This window comes from Oncorhynchus masou, chromosome 6, assembly GCF_036934945.1.
Source record: "Oncorhynchus masou masou isolate Uvic2021 chromosome 6, UVic_Omas_1.1, whole genome shotgun sequence".
Classification (NCBI taxonomy): domain Eukaryota; kingdom Metazoa; phylum Chordata; class Actinopteri; order Salmoniformes; family Salmonidae; genus Oncorhynchus; species Oncorhynchus masou.
In genome coordinates this window covers 62,139,622-62,156,795 of record NC_088217.1, presented here as the reverse complement: position 1 = coordinate 62,156,795, position 17,174 = coordinate 62,139,622, and the positions used below count along the sequence as shown (strand labels likewise).

Below are 17,174 nucleotides of genomic sequence, written 5' to 3'. Positions count from 1 at the left end.
CGGACTCCAGTGCAAGATTTTCCATCTTTTTCTTCTTGTACTGAATGTCTATGTCTGCCAGTTCTATTTGGCGCCGGAGGTGGTTGCCATACAACTTTCTGATAGCTTGTGAGCTCTGTGAACACAATACAATTAGCGCAGCTGGAATTTGGCAGGATGTGGTGTCCTTTTATTAATACGCACTATGTTGCCAGGCTGGTTTTCCCACTGTATAGCATCTGGGTCCTGTAAAATAAATTAGATTTTTTGATTTTGATGAGGACTCCTCACCATTGTAGAGTAAATAGTACTTTCACAGTCTTAACATGATACCTCATGCCTTCTGGAATCCAGAGAGATGGTCTCCTCCTCATCATCGTCTCCATCATGTGCTGTTGCTGCTGCACTGGGGCCTTCACCCTATCACATTTAATCGGATTCATATTGAAGCTAGTAGACAAGACATGCCAGGCCTACAGTATGCCTTTGATGGAGTACTCACTGGATCAGCATCGTCTGGTGCTTGTGCTGGTGGCTCTAACAGGAACACAGTGCTGCCAGACACTGCAAGGCAATAGGTAAACCAAAGTCAGACAGTCCAAATTGATTCAATATGAATGTGGTTGTATCCCATGTAGAGATGGAAGGACATACCTTGAATGAAGCGGGTGGCATCTTGGGAGGAACCTATGCTCGTCTCTTTCCCCCAGGGATCCCCTCTAAGACGGGCCTGCCTTTATTTAGCTCCAAGGCCATGTCCTCTGCTGGGGTAAGGTCAGCCTTTGGTGACCCACCACCCGTGCCTTGTCTGTGGGTATTCTTTTTCACTGCTAAAACAGTACAGACAATGTGTGAGCAGGCACCTTCTGGGTACAATATATGCTTGTGCTTTGTTAAATATTAGTCAGGGACCATACCATTCTGCAGAATGTTCTTGTATTTGATTTTGACCTGCTGCCATGTCCGTTTTGGCCCGTTCATGTTTAATCTACACACACACACACACACACACACACACACACACACACACACACACACACACACATTTAATGGAGTCACACTGCAAAAAATTACTTGGTATTTTTGTCTTGTTTTCAGTAAAAATATCAAAAAATTTATCATAGCTTTATACAGTGTGATGGAGTTACTTTACACAATTTCACTCATATCTGCAGTGCATTTCAATTAAAAATTTAACCGTTTCATAATTACAGTACAACTGCATTTTTGGAGATGTGAATTAAATATTTGAATTGTAATTGTGATGTTTCAGCGGAGCGGTGAGTGTGTAATTGTGCACTACTTACGCATTCAGGCGGTCTGCAATACTTTGCCACGCTTTTTCTCTTTGCTTTATCACTGTGGCGGTGTTGCCTTTCTTCTTAATTATATCTTTTACCTCCTCGTATGCCTCCATGAGGATTTGTGCTTCCGACGGGGAAAAGTACGTGGCTCTAGTTGCCATGGTAAATCAGTTAATCTGTGATCTGTGGCGGGGTCTATTTGAGTGAGCCGTGAGCGCGCACCTATCCAGGATTGGTTTCACCTGGTTTAATGAATCCGTGTCTGCTCATCCTGGCTTGGTCTTTGTGCAACCAATTAAGCCTGGACGCACATGTTTTGGCTTCATTGAGCTCAGCTGAGTCATTTATCCCGGATGTCTTAATTCTACTTTTGTGCAACAGGCCCCCGGGTGTGAAGAAGCTCGGTTTGGTCATGTTTCAGAGGACATATGAGTTGACTTTCGCCTCCCCCAGAGGTGAAACAAGATCGAAATTGGGAAGAAAAAACGGGGGTAAAATTATAAAAAAGAAATGAAAAAGGATATAAAAAAAAGGTTGCATCCCAACGTGGCAATAAACAGCAGGCAACGTGACCGTGTCACAATGAACTCAAACATTTTACCATTGGAACACTTCATGTAATTAAATCAAACGTTTTACCAATGGGACGATTGATGTAATTAAATCAAACGTTTTGCCATTGGAACGCTTAATGTAATTAAGTAATTATTCTTTTCAGATATAAAGACTACGCTGTATCAACAAAAAACGGATTGCAACTTGCAAAACATCCAGGAAGAACATGACAGACGGAGGCGCAACAACTTCCAACTTTGTTCGACATTTGAAGCTGCACAAAGAACGGTAAGTCGTGGCTAATATAGCCGACAGCTATATGATTAATTGTTTTGCTAGTATAGCATGTAGGCTAACGTAACCATAAATCAATGCGACTCCACATAGCCAGTCAGTGCGGGAACGTGAACATTGCACTCAAGATTGAGCAACAACTGGCCAGGCAGTTGGTAGCCTAAATCCTGCCTGATGTTACTGCTGTTCCTAAAACAATTGACATACGTTAGCCTACTGTAATCACACACTGAGAGGGTGTAGATGTATGTTAAGGTTGGGCGATTGTCTAAAAGCCTACATTGCCTGATTGCGCCCCATAGCTTGTCTGGACTTGAGTGCTAAGACTTGAGACTTACTTGTAAAACAATGACTTAGTCCCACCTCTGGTATATACTGTATTCTATCCTATTCTACTGTCTTAGTCTATGTATTACTCATCTCATACTGTATTCTATCCTATTCTACTGTATTTAAAATAAAACCAAATTTTATGTCACATAGCAGATGTTAATGCGAGTGTAACGAAATGTTTGTGCTTCTAGTTCCGACAATGCAGTAATAATCGAGTAATCTAACCTAACAATTCCACAACTACTACCTTATACACACAAGTGTAAAGGGATATAGAATATGTACATAAAGATATATTAATGAGTGATGGTACAGAACGGCATGGCAAGATGCAGTAGATGGTATCGAGTACAGTATATACCCTACATTATACATCTCATATGTATGTAAACATTATATTAAGTGGCATTGTTTAAAGTGGCTAGTGATACATTTTTTACATCAATTTCCATTATTAAAGTGGCTGGAGTTGAGTCAGTATGTTGGCATCAGCCACTCAATGTTAGTGGTGGCTGTTTAACAGTCTGATGGCCTTGAGATAGAAGCTGTTTTTCAGTCTCTCGGTCCTTGCTTTGATGCACCTGTACTGACCTCGCCTTCTGGATGATAGTGGGGTGAACAGGCAGTGGCTCGGGTGGTTGTTGTCCTTGATGATCTTTATGGTCTTCCTGTGACATCGGGTGGTGTAGGTGTCCTGGAGGGCAGATAGTTTGCCCCTGGTGATGCGTTGTGCATCCCTCTGGAGAGCCTTGCGTTTGTGGGCAGAGCATTTGCCGTACCAGCCAGTGATACAGCCCGACAGGATGCTCTCGATTGTGCATCTGTAGAAGTTTGTGAGTGCCTTTGGTGACAAGGCACATTTCTTCAGCTTCCTGAGGTTGAAGAGGCGCTGCTGCGCCTTTTTCACAACGCTGTCTGTGTGTGTGAACCAATTCAGTTTGTCCGTGATGTGTACTCCGAGGAACTTAGTCTATGCCCCTCTGACATCACTCGTCCAAATATTTAATAATTCTTAATTCCAATCCTTTGTGTGTATTGTTAGATATTACTGGACTGTTGGCTAAAAACACAAGCATTTTGCTACACCTGCAATGACATCTGCTAAACAAGTGTATGTGACAAATAAAATGTTATTTGATGTATGTAGGTCTGGTGTTGGAGATCATTCTACACTCTGGATCTCTTGCATGTATTTTCTGATGTTTAATCAGACCACTTGAATCAGAGTATCTCTTGCCACATTGATCACAGCTATAAGGCTTCTCTCCTGTGTGGCTAAGTTAAAGTTGGGTACTGAGGTACCGTAACCCCTTAGCTGAAAGCTAAGGCCGGTAAAGTTTTTCTGGGGTAATGATTCTCAGCCATTTTTGCTTTTCTTTTCAGTTTTTCCTTTTTTAGAAGAGAGCGGAGTGGAGATGGTGCAAAATACTTCAAATAGGTCGGTCCCTGGGATCGGTCTAGCGAATACAGTTCGCTTCGCGTGGAAGGACAAGGAGACTGAGCCATTCGGACTTGAAACGTTTGGAAGGACTATCTTGATGTGGATCCTTAAACTGACAGGGAAGGATGTGTTTTGCCTCCAAGGTTACCCATTGGAGGGCACTTATGATGTGGCTTTACACTCAGAAGAAAAACACAACGAGATCCTGAAATATGTGAGAAAAGTGGGAGGTGCGAGGCCGACGTGCCACTACGAGGTAACCAGCTTGGCAAAAAACAATTTCAGGATTGTAACTGTGAACATTTATAACCTATACGTCAAGGACGAGGAAGTGAGGGCCTTTCTGGGGAGATACATGGATGACATCTCCTCAGCAAGGCACCTCAAGGACTCCCTGAGTTTTTGGAACGGGAAGAGAGACTTCCAGGCCCTCCTCTGGGAGGACCCAAAGGGACTGGGAGGCTACCTTCATCCTCCAGTTATGTTCTCCCTGGGGGCTGCACGTCAGCCCCCGTTTTGTAGGCGTTGTATGGCCTACGGCCACATCCTAGCCTCGTGCAGCACAAGAAAGTGCAGATTTTGTGGATCTGGGGAGCACGAGGCGAAGGACTGTGACGAGCTCAAGGTGTGCCATGGGTGTGGCTCGTCAGCACACCTGTGGCAGGAATGCCCGGCTTGTCAGAGGTATATGTGTCTGCTGTTGGGGGGGATGGGGGAAGAAGGGGAGGAGGCCCAGAGCAAGAACCAGGGACAGGCCCAGAGGGGATGGCCTCACGGAAGGAGGAGGCGCAAAGAGCGGCAGCAGGAGGAGAGGGGGACAGAGAGGGCACGGGAGCAGCAGAACCGGGAGGAGAGGAGGGGAAAAGAGGCGGAAGGAAGCAAAGGAGTGGAGGAGCCAGAGAGAGCAGCAAAGGTGGGAGAGGTGGTGGAGAAGGAGTCGGTGGCAGGACCAGTGGAGGAGGAGGGAGTGGGGGGACAGCAGAATGCCGAGTGACCTCGTGGAAGTGATGGGGGAATGGGGATGAGCTTGCAGGGGGTGGGGGTGGTGTCTTCCTGTTACCACCATCGCCAAAGAGGAGAGGGAAAAGGAAGGGGCTCTCGACAGACAGCGAGAGGGAAGGGGGCATGGGGGGGGTGGCCAAGCGAGTGATGGGGGTGGGAGAAACTTCTGTGTCCTCGCTGGCTTCCCCAGCCCCTCAACTCCTGGAGGAGCTTGATACACCAAGCACGGCTCAGGGCTGGTCAACTGAAGGGGGGTCGCAGTTCCTGTTTGGGGACACGGGCTCCACTACTCTCTACCCAACCAGATACGGGGCTGGGGAAGTGGAGGAGTGTGGTGGTCAACCCAGGATGCAGGGCACTCAGGAGCCAAACATCATTCCTGCATCCTGGGTTGATGAGATGGAGGAAGACGGGGGGACGTCGGGAGGAGAGACAGTGTCCCTGCAGGTGGAGATGGAACAGGGGAGCCTCGAGTGAGGCTCCTGTTTTTTTTTGTTGCTTTTTTTTGGGGGGGGGGGGGTTAGTTAGTAGTTGGGTGATGGTTGTTTTTTAATTTATTTTATATATTTTTTTAATGGAGCCTACTATAACTTTTGGTAGTTTAAATGTAAGCGTAAGGGATTTTTTTAAGAGGGCGGTTTTTATTTATTTAGAGGGTGTGGGTTTTGACTTTTGTTTTTTAAAGGGGGTTCACCTGGGATGTTAATAGATTTAGGAGGGAGTGGGACAAGGGGGATTCGATTTTGGGTATAGGGGATTTGCACTCATCAGGGGTGGGGATTTTGTGTGGATACACGTAGGTAAAGGTTGAAGGTTAATTTGTGGTTTTGCAGTGGAGGGTTTCGGTTGTGGATGTCACCTTAAGGGATTGCAGATATACATTAGAGGGGGTGTATGGGCCACAGGTGGCGGCAGACAGGAAGGAGATGGTGGAGATGGCGCCCCTGTGCGCCACAAATAGGCAAGTGGTGATAGGGGGGATTTTAATATAGATTTAGGGGTAGGGGGGGTAGTCGGGTTGGAGAACTGCACACTACTCCGACAATGGCTGGTTCCACTTGGTGCAACTCCCGGGGGGTTGCGTGGAGGCTTGCCTATATTTTTCTGTCTAGGTCCTTGGGTCAGTTGTCTAGGCAGCTGTTGCCTGTTTTATTTTCGGATCACGACGGGGTGCTCCTGCAGGTGAGGTCACCAGTCTGCCTCTTTGGGAGGAGGGTACTGGAAATTAGATCGGGATGTGCTGGATGAGCTTTCATTGAAGCCTTTATTGGTTTGTTTCGTGGGATTGAAGGCCTCTGGTCTATGTGTGAGGGGTGTTAGAGTGGTGGGATTTCGTTAAGGTTGTAGCGGGTATCCCGGGAGTGGTCTGGGAGGGAGTGCAGGCGCGGGGTCTGAACAACAAGCTCAAGGAGCTGAATTGGTTGAGCCTCCATAAGTGCTTGCCGGTACGTTCCATCATGTACAGGCATAACTTGGCACCATCCCCCACATGTCCAAGACCATTTGTGGCGGGGAGGAGACATCTTTTGGGACTGTGCCTTTGCCGGAGTAGTATGGGCTAGGGCACGGCTGTTGTTAGGTGGGTGAAAGGGAACTTTGTTTTGTTTGGGCTAGGGTAGGGAGAGTGAGGGGGATGGTCAGGGTACAGGTTTCTGCTCTGACTTCTCATCAGCCTCTTTAAATGGGGGCTGTGGGAAGCCAGGTAGGACATGGTAAATACAGGGAGAGATTGGGGGGTGGAGGGGATAGTGAGGAGGTTGGAAGGAAATTTGAGGGGGAAGAGGGAGGAGAGGAAGTCAGGGCAGCATGCTGCCTGGGGGAGGTGGAAGGGAGGTTTAGGGCTGGGGTTAATTTAGATGATTTAAAGGGATAGATTAGGGACGGGGAGATGTTATTGGGTTTTTGTTTAGTTTTTAATATAAAACTGCCTATTTGATTTTGTTTGGGATATTAATGGTTTGTTTTGTATGAATGGCATTGTAATAACTTATATATAAATAAAATTCTTCCACTTTGTCAATAAAGTGCATGGTAAGTTTTAGTATTACTTTTAAACCAACCCAGTGCATATGTTGAAAATGAGAAATGTTGAAATCAACAATCTGTCAAAGGATTCAACTACTGAAACAAACGATTGGATCAAACAGATCAATCCCACTGGACATTGGGTTTGATTCAGACCCTGCCAGCATGACCAGAGATGTAGTTCAGTGGTTATAAGTTACCCCAGACCTTTCATGCCTGACTAAAAACAACTAAGTATTAGATTTACTGCCATGGTCTAGTTGTCACTGCATCAGACCCCATTCACAATTCTGGCTGAGGTACGAGTAAAATATGACATTATTTCCTAACTGTAAAAAAACTCCCCACTCCTTAAACAACTAGTCTCCCACTGTTTAACCAGAACAACATGCGTTGTGTCCTTCAAACTGTTAGTCCATAATCATATTCAGCTGCTTAGATGTTATGTTCTCTATAATGAAACATCACCAAGTGAAATAAAGTTGATAAGGTACTCTTAATAGACATTAAATAAAAAATGGTTGTCCAGAAATCATTAATTATCATGTTGCTCCCTGACCTTAAATCTTACTTGGCAGGAACTAATGGGGATCCATAATAAACCTCAGAAAGAGTAGCTGCTGCTTTGGCAGGAACACAGTCATGTGGTATAGAAAAGTCCAATCTTAGGAGAGTACATGGGAGGCACTATACTGTTTATCTGCAGGTGTTGATCTGGTCAAAACCACCGATACAGTTGCCCCTCCACGCTCTGGTGGGATGGATCATGTCTACAGAGAAACCTAGATTCAAATACTTAGTTTTGTGTGTATTGGAAATATTTTGTGAAATTGTTAGATATTTACTTATTAGACATTACTGCACCGTCAGAGCTAGAAACACAAGCATTTCACTACACCTGCAATAACATCTGCTAAACACGTGTATGTGACCAATAAAATGTGATTTTGATTTGAAATAAACGTCCTATTTATCAAAGGTGCTATTGGCTAGGGTCAAAATTACTCCAAAGGATTTCAATTTGTTAAAAGTCCATTTTGATACAGAAACCCTAAACCATGATTTAGATTTATTCAGAACAAGTTGATTGACAAAGTCATGAAAAATTGAATAAACCACATTTAGGCTATGATTGAAGATATGCCTCTGGGGTCAAAATGATCCATTTCAGAAGTATGGTTCAATGAAAATATGTAGTGGTGTGTAAAGTTTGTTTTAAATTCTCACTCATTAAAAACGAATCAATCGACACATGCTTCTCTTTGAACGACTTAATATAATTTTAAACTTTTATGAAATAAATGAAAAATACACTTTTGGTTCTTCAACTGCGTTGCCCACTCCAGTCAGCAGCTGGCGATGTGCGTATTTTAGGTTCCGGCGACGCTGCCAGTGTGACGTAAAATTTAGTGAACGGGACGCTCCTTCAACAACAACAGCGAGTCAGACACCTCGGTAGCTTTCTAGCAAACATAGCTACAACTTTCACGCTCTTGACACTGTTTTGGTGTATATTAGTCGCTGTATATGTACTTGTTGGCCCATTTAATTATATATTTACGTTGTTTGTCAGCTAGCTGATTTGCTAAGTTAGTTTAGAACTAGGCTAGTCTCTAATGCTAGCAAGCTAACATCCCCGACCATGAGTTCACTAAGCTACTCTCCTCTTGATAAAGAAGAGGAGGTCTGCTGGACGGAGAAAGAAGCTCTTGTGAAAGAGGAGGAGAAAGAGAAGGATGTTACAATACGAAAACGAGTAGAGGGTGAGGCTGTTACCGTGAAAGAAGAAGAGAAAGACGCGTTCAGAGTGAAAGAAGAGGATGTTACAGTAAAAGAAGAGGAGGATGTAGTCTTTGGAATGAAAGAGGAGGAGGGGGAGATGACTGTCACATTGGAGGAAGAAGAGGAGGTTGGAGTTCTGTTTAACACCAGTAAGTATCGTCTCTGCAGTCGTTGAACCAATATGCAGTAAAGGGGTTCTACACTTTAATGTTGTTCTGTAGGAATGGTTGAAGCATCTAAATGTGAATCGATTCTCAATTGCGATATATTTCTAGAAACATAAATCGCTGTACTTTCATATCACATCAAAATAATTTCACACAATACTTCATGTCACATCAAAATAAGTAACCAGTCGCGATGCCCCAAACGGCAAACCAAATTAGTTTCTCGTAATTTCTCCTTCCTTCAGGCTTCTTTTTCTTACTTTATATGGAGGTTGGAAACCAACTTCAAGGTGCATTACCACCATCAACTGGACTGGAGTGTGGACCTCAGTTCATCTTTCAATCACCTATGTGGGTATATAACAAGACAGTCATGAAGAGGGTACAACAAAACTTTTCCCCCTCAGATGACTGAAAAGATTTGGCATGGGTCCCCAGATCCTCAAAAGGTAATACAGCTGCACCACCAAGAGCATCCTGACCGGTTGCATCAACTCCTGGTAGGGCAACTGCTCGGCATCTGACCCTAAGGCACTACAGAGGGTAGTGCAACAGCCCAGTACATCACTGTGGCCAAGCTTCCTGCCATCCAGGACCTATGTAATAGGCATGTCAGAGGAAAGCCCACAAAATTGTCAGAGACTCCAGTCACCCAAGTTTTAAACAGTTTCCTCTGCTACCGCACGGCAAGCGGTACCGGAGCGCCAAGTCTCAAACCAAAAGCCTCTACAGCTTCTACCCCCCAGCCATACGACTGCTGAACAATTCATAAAATCGCCACTAGACAATTTACATTGACCCCCCTCCCTTTTGTGCACTGCTGCAACTCGCTGGTTGTTTAACTATGCATAGTCACTACGCCCCCACCCTCAAATCAAATCAAATTTTATTTGTCACATACACATGGTTAGCAGATGTTAATGCGAGTGTAGCGAAATGCTTGTGCTTCTAGTTCCGACAATGCAGTCATGTACAGATTACCTCAACTAGCCTGTACCCCCGCACACAGCCTCGGTACCGGTGCCCCCTGTATATAGCTACGTTATTGTTATTCTCATTGTTTACTTTTTATTATTACTTTTTATTTGAGTCTACTTGGTAAATATTTTCTTCTTCTTGAACTGCACTGTTGGTTAAGGGCTTGTAAGTAAAGCATTTCACGTTAAAGTCTAAATTGTTGTCTTGACGGATTTGTAAAAAAAACGGTTTATCTTAAAACACTATATGTATATCTATTTTTTTCTTTTTTTAAATGTTTCTGACACCCCTCCCCAGAGGTTTCTCATTTTTGGGATTCATTGCTGATTCCTACCTGTAGCTTACTATGAGGTGTCTAGTGATACAGGTTAAGGGCCCTTTTGGAGATTGGTGGTTGGTAGCGGAGTCGCGGGAACAAGCAGGGTTGGACACGGCCATGTTATTATCCCACACACAGTCTCTGTGGTTCATATGAACCCCATTCCTGGGAATTAGATTTGATTACATTTCGCCCCCATCTGTTTCCACAGAAGGGTTCCGTCTGTCCCATTCCCAGCTAGGTTACGAGGCACTTTGTCGCCAGTACCTATGACTGGTTGATAGGGGAAACCTCCATGCTTATTATAGAAAAAGAAATTAGGGGAAAACTATTTAGTAAACTGAAATAAAATAACAAAGCTGTTTGAAAAATGAAAACTATTCCAAAACGAGTAAGACCTGTTTGTTGTAAATGTTATCTTTTTAAATCTTTTTTTGAAATATATTGCAACATATACAATCTCTTTTTCCATTTTTCCATTAAATATACCTTCCGGCAAACCGCCTCACCCAGTGTGATACGGATCTGCTATTTTTTAATATCTGCCAGTCTGCACAGCGCGATATCAACTCTGAGCATATCGGACTGTTTTTCTCCACTACATCACCGTATTCCTGCCGTAAGCTCTGGATAATCGCAGCTAGCTAGCTGCTACCGAGTGGCCCAGCCCCGACGCTAGCCTTGAGCCAGGCCCATCTTCTGGCCTGCTCAGTGGACCCTATGATCACTCGGCTACACAGCTGATGCCTCCCGGACTCTTCACTAACACGACTAGAAGCCACTACATCACCGGATTCCTGCCGTAAGCTCTGGACCTTATCACCGAAGTGGCTATAGTGGCTAACGTCCTTGTCCCGAAGCCAGCACCAGTTAGCCTTGAGCCAGGCACATCTCCTGGCTAGCCTAATATCGACTACCTAACGGCTTCCCTGGTTCATATATTGCTGTTTACTGGACCCTATGATCACTTGGCTACATAGCTGATGCCTGTTGGACTGTTCATTAATCACAAATCTCTATTTTGTTTTTCTGTCGGCCCCAGCCTTGAACTCAGCCCCTGTGTGTAGTTAACTGACCCTATCTGCCCATTCATCGCCATTTTACCTGTTGTTGTCTTAGCTGATTAAGATGGTGAGGAAATTACTTTTAAAGAACAACCAGGCATCCTCTACTGATGGGATGAGGTCAATATCCTTCCAGGATACCCAGGCCAGGTCGATTACAAAGGCCTGCTCGCAGAAGTCTTTTAAGGAGCGTTTGACAGTGATGAGGGGTGGTCGTTTGACCGCGGACACATAACAGATGCAGGCAATGTGGCAGTGACCGCAGAGATCCTGATTGAAAACAGCAGAGGTGTATTTGGAGGGCAAGTTGGTCAGGATAATATCTATGAGGGTGCCCATGTTTACGGATCTAGGGTTGTACCTGGTGGGTTCCTTGATTATTTGTGTGAGATTGAGGTCATCTAGCTTGGATTGTAGGATGACCGGGGTGTTAAGCATATCCCAATTTGGTCACCGAAAACAGAACAAACTCTGAAGATAGATGGGGGCAATCAATTCACATGTGGTATCCATGGCACAGCTGGGAGCTGAGGGTGGTCTATAACAAGTGGCAACAGTGAGAGACTTACTTCTGGAGATTAGAAGATTAAAATTAGAAGCTTGAATTGTTTGGGCATGGACCTGGAAAGTATGATAGAACTTTGCAGGCCATCTCTGCAGTAGATTGCAACCCCCCCCCCCTTTGTCAGTTCTATCTTGACGGATAATGTTGAAGTTGGAGATGGAAATTTCAGAATTTTTGGAGTCCTTCCAAAGCCAGGATTCAGACACGGCAAGGACATGAAGGTAGGCGGAGTGTGCTAAATTAGCGAGTAAAACAAACTTAGGGAGGAGGCTTCTGATGTTAACATGCCTAAAAACAAGGCTTTTATGAAGTTAACAGAAGTTAACAAATGAGAGTGGCTGGGGACACAGGGCCTGACTTAACCTATCTTGGGTACGTGAGATATTAGCGTCCCACCTCTTCAACAATCAGTGAAATTGCTAGGCGCCAAATTCAAATACAGAAATACTCATTATAAAAATTCAGAACACATATTTTACATAGGTTTAAAGATTAACTTCTTGTGGATCCAATCACGGTGTCAGATTTAAAAAAGAAAATGCTTTACGGCGAAAGCATACCTTACGATTATTTGAGAACATAGCCCAGCAAACAAATCATTACAAACCGTAAGTCAGAAATAGAGCGAGAATTCATCCCTTACCTTTGATCTTTAAATGGTTGTACTCAGCAGACATTCATTTACTCAATAACAGTTCCCTTTGTTCGATAGTCTCTTTTATATCCAAAAACCTCAGTTCGCACGTTTTCTTCAGTAATCCACAGGCTCAAATGCAATCAAAACAGGTAGACAAAAAAATCTAAATTGTATCCATAAAGTTTATAGAAACATGTCAAACGATGTTTATATTCAATCCTCAGGTTGTTTTTAGCCTAAATAATCGATAATATTTCAACTGGACAATAACGTCGTAATATGAAAGGTAAACAAGAAAGGCACTCTCTCGGCCGCGCGCATGAAAAAGCTCTGTGACACTTTAGGGTCCAATCATTCAGACTGCTCTTACTTCCTAATTTTTCAGAATACAAGCCTGAAACAATTCCTAAAGACTGTTGACATCTAGTGGAAGGCATAGAAACTGCAATTTGAGTCATAAGTCAATGGATACTGTAATGGCATTGAATAGAAAACTACAAAACCAACAAAAAAAACTACTTCCCGAATTGATTTTTCTCAGGCTTTCGCCTGCCAAGTCAGTTCTGTTATACTCACAGACACTATTTTAACAGTTTTGGAACCTTTAGAGTGTTTTCTATCAAAATCTACCAGTTATATGCATATCATATCTTCTGGGCACGAGTAGCAGGCCGTTTAATTTGGGCATGCTCCAATACACACAGTCAGTTAGGAAAGCAAAGTCTAGCTTTTTCAAACAGAAATTTGCATCCTGTAGCTCAAACTCCAAAAAGTTTTTGGGACACTGTAAAGTATATGGAGAATGAGAGCACCTCCTCCCAGCAGCCCACTGCACTGAGGCTAGGAAACACTGTCACCACCAATAAATCCACGATAATCAAGTATTTCAATAAGCCTTTCTCTACGGCTGGCCATGCTTTCCTCCTGGCTACCCCAACTCTATTTGGATAAAAAACACTCTGAAGGTTCTAAAACTGTTTGAATGATGTTTGTGAGTATAACAGAACTTATTTGGCAGGCGAAACCCCAAGGGCAAACCATCCAGGAATATCTTCTTTTTTTGAGGTCACTCTCTTTTCAATGGGCTTTCTATGGGGATCTAGATTTCTAAGGCACTTGCTTGCAGTTCCTATCGCTTCCACTGGATGTCGACAATCTTTAGAAATTGGTTGATTTTTTTCCTTGGAGAAATTCAGACGTAGCCCTGTTCAGAACAAGTGTCGAGTCCAGTGTACTGTTGTGGTTGGGGTGCGTGACCTGAAAGCTCGCTCCACTTTGTTTTTATCCCCTATTGAACGCAGTTTATCCCGTCTTAAATGTATCTATTATTTACGTTAAAAAATACCTAAAGTTGTATTAGGAAAGTTGTTTGAAATGTTTGGACAAAGATTACAGGTAACATGTTGCGTGAGTTAGAACCAGTGTTTTTCTGGATCTAGCACACCAAATAAATTGACATTTTGGAGATATAACGACAGAATTAATTGAACAAAAGGAACATTTGTGATGTTTATGGGACATATTGGTGTGCCAACAGCATAAGCTCTGCAAAGGTAAGGCATGAATTATATCGTTATTTCTGAGTTTTGTGTTGCTCCTGGCGGGATGAAATATGATTTTCTGTGTTTGTTTGTTTGGGGTGCTGTCCTCAGATAATCACATGGTTTGCTTTTGCCATAAAGCCTTTTTGAAATCAAACACGTTGGCTGGATTAACAAGAACTTTCACTGGATGTTGGTCAGGTGGGACAGTACTGTAGAGAGGTTAACAAACCTCCAGATGAGCTTCAATGCCATACATCTCTTCTTCCGTGGCCTCCAACTGCTCTTAAACTCTAGTAAAACTAAATGCATGCTCTTCAACCAATCGCTGCCCTCACCCGCCCGCCCGACTAGCATCACTACTCTTTACGGTTCTGATTTGGAATATGTGGACAACTACAAATACCTAGGTGTCTGGTTAGACTGTAAACTCTCCTGACAGACTCACATTAAACATCTCCAATCTAAAATGAAATCTAGAATCTGCTTTCTATTTTGCAACAAAGCCTCCTTCACTCACGCTGCCAAACATACCCTTGTAAAACTGACTACCGTGCCGATCCTTGACATCAGCGATGTCATTTACAAAATAGCCTCCTCCACTCTACTCAGCAAACTGGATGAAGTCTATCACAGTGCCATCCGTTTTGTCACCAAAGCCCCATATACCAACCACCACTGCGACCTGTATGCTCTCGTTGGCTTGCCCTCGCTCCATATTCATCGCCAAACCCAATGGCTCCAGGTCATCTATAAGTCTTTGCTAGGTAAAGTTCTGCCTTAACTCAGTTCACTGGCCACCATAGCAACACCCACCCATAGCATGGCCTGTTTATTGCCTTTCATCCTTACTCCATTTGCACACACTTTATATAGACTTTCTAATGTGTTATTGCCTGTATGTTTGTTTATCCCACGTGTAACTCTGTTGTTTTTGTCGCTCTGCTTTTCTTTATCTTGGCCAGGTTGCAGTTGTAAATGAGAACTTGTTCTCAATTGGCCTACCTAAGTAAAGGTGAAGAAAAATGTAATTAAAAATACATTTAAAAAATCATATCTTTATTGACAACACCCAAATGGATACTGTCATTAACGCGGTTCTTCAATAATTACACATAATACTTAATACTGTAGCTGTTTAGTTACAGTCACATGTTCAACTATCATCAGCTGATCCAGGAAATCGTTTTCTGAATGCCAGTTAAATGACAAACATCACAACATAGGTATATTTGTTGTTAGGTGAAGTTATGGGCAATTTGGCAAACGACGTACAACCCCTCATTGTCAGACTGATGGAAAAGCTAGCCGAAGAGCATTTTACTGGTTTAAGTGTTTTTTTTAAGAATAAAGCGGTTGAATTGCTGTGGTGACACAAACATTATATTAAGCAGGACATGCAAACGAGCCTTACAATTATAATCCAAAGTAGTGTGAAATGCAGTCATAAGCAACTTGTAAATTGAGGTTACTCCCCTGAGTTTTCCTCCATTCATATTCACATATATTGTGAAAAACTAAAATCTTTGCTCACCATTTTTGCTCCAGGCAGATAGTTATGGATGTACTATCTGTTTCCTCATCAGCAGGGAGGTGTGTCTGCAATCAAATTGTGTGGGCATCGCCCTCGTGCCGCAATTTTATTAAACACAGTAAAGGGCCAATATTGGAGACCAAAGTCGTCTGGCACACTGCTTAGTTTCAACAACATGAATAACTTATTTCTAGCCTACAATCATCGATGTTACTACTAATGTGAAAACAAGATAAAATATGACTATTCTTGCTCATTTTAGGTCAATTGTCAAATCATTTTAACATTCATTACAGACGTTGATTGTTCTACAACATCATGGCTACCCTGTTGGCATCACATTTTTTTAGTGGGCCTTTAACCACCTGTGTGACTTTGTTAGTCCCGTCTCTCTCCTGTGTGAACATCTTGGGTCCTCTGGGGAGCCTCAACATCCTCATGATGCTGAAGAGTCTCTCCAGATCAGAACATCTTAAGAAACATCCGTAGAGACCCACATGGAAGAGAACTCACTGCTGCTCTGACTGTGGTTAGTGTTACTTAAGATCAGATCACTAAAACTACACCAGAGAATACACACAGGTGATACATCTCACTGCTGCTCTGATTGTGGGAAATGTTGCAAATCAAATCTTCATCAGAACTTAAAATACACCAAAGAACACACACAGGAGAGAAACCTTTTAGCTGTAATCAATGTGGAAAGAGTTTTTTTTATTTCATCTAGCGTCCTGACAGTACACCTGAGAACACACACAGGAGAGAAATCTTTTAGCTGTACTCAATGTGGGAAGAGTTTTGTTCAATCTGGCGATCTGACAGTACACCAGAGAACACACACAGGAGAGAAATCTTACAGCTGTGATCAATGTGGGAAACGTTTTTCTCAGATATGCAACCTGATATCACACCAGAGAACACACAGGAAATAAATCTTATAGCTGTGATCAATGTGGGAAGAGTTTCACTCATTCAACCAACCTGATATCACACACAGGAGAGAAATCTTATAGCTGTAATCAATGTGGGAATAGTTTTGTTCAATTTAGCAGTCTGAGAGTAACCCAGAGAACACACAGGAGAGACATTTTATAGCAGTGACCAGAGATAATCTGATAAACGATCTCATATCAATTATTAGAAAATACATGGAATTGTTTCATAATATCAATGAATTAATGTTACAATGTAGAATGTTTTAACATTCTACTAGGAATATTTTAATGATGTCACAATGTAGGACCCTAAACGCTTGTCCCCTGATCTATTGATTTCAGCATGATATGGATATTAGCTTCAGGGGGGAAATCCAGGCTCTGAATTGAAAGAGTAATATTTATAAGATTTAACAACAAGTGACTGACAAAAAATCAGTTGTTACACTTACCACGTTGGTGACCCACTTGAATCAAAATGCAACACTTCAAAATGTAGCGATCTGTTTTCTACAAGTTGTGCTCTAACCAGGGATGTCCACATTATTCCCATATTCTGTGTGGTGTTTGAGTTAGTTTTAACAGCACGTGCAACCTCATCTCCCTTCTCTCGCACAAATGATTTTGAAATTACATTTCCATGTGTTTTTTAGTTGTGTTAGTTTCAACAGCACGTACAGCCTGATTTACCCCTAATTGATATCAGTGATTTATTTTTA

General features: G+C 42.9%; 1 protein-coding gene across 4 annotated transcripts in view; it reads left to right on the top strand.

Moving 5' to 3' along the window:
• The first annotated feature begins 8,350 nt into the window (after nt 1–8,350).
• Nucleotides 8,351–17,174, top strand: part of LOC135542397 (zinc finger protein 239-like) — a 49,735-nt gene continuing 40,911 nt past the window's right edge. For all 4 annotated transcript variants that reach the window (XM_064969326.1, XM_064969325.1, XM_064969324.1 and 1 more), the window contains exon 1: nt 8,351–8,864. In XM_064969326.1, the coding sequence (XP_064825398.1) occupies nt 8,576–8,864 (289 nt within the window). In that variant the 5' untranslated portion in view covers nt 8,351–8,575. The remainder of the gene's footprint in view (nt 8,865–17,174) is intronic.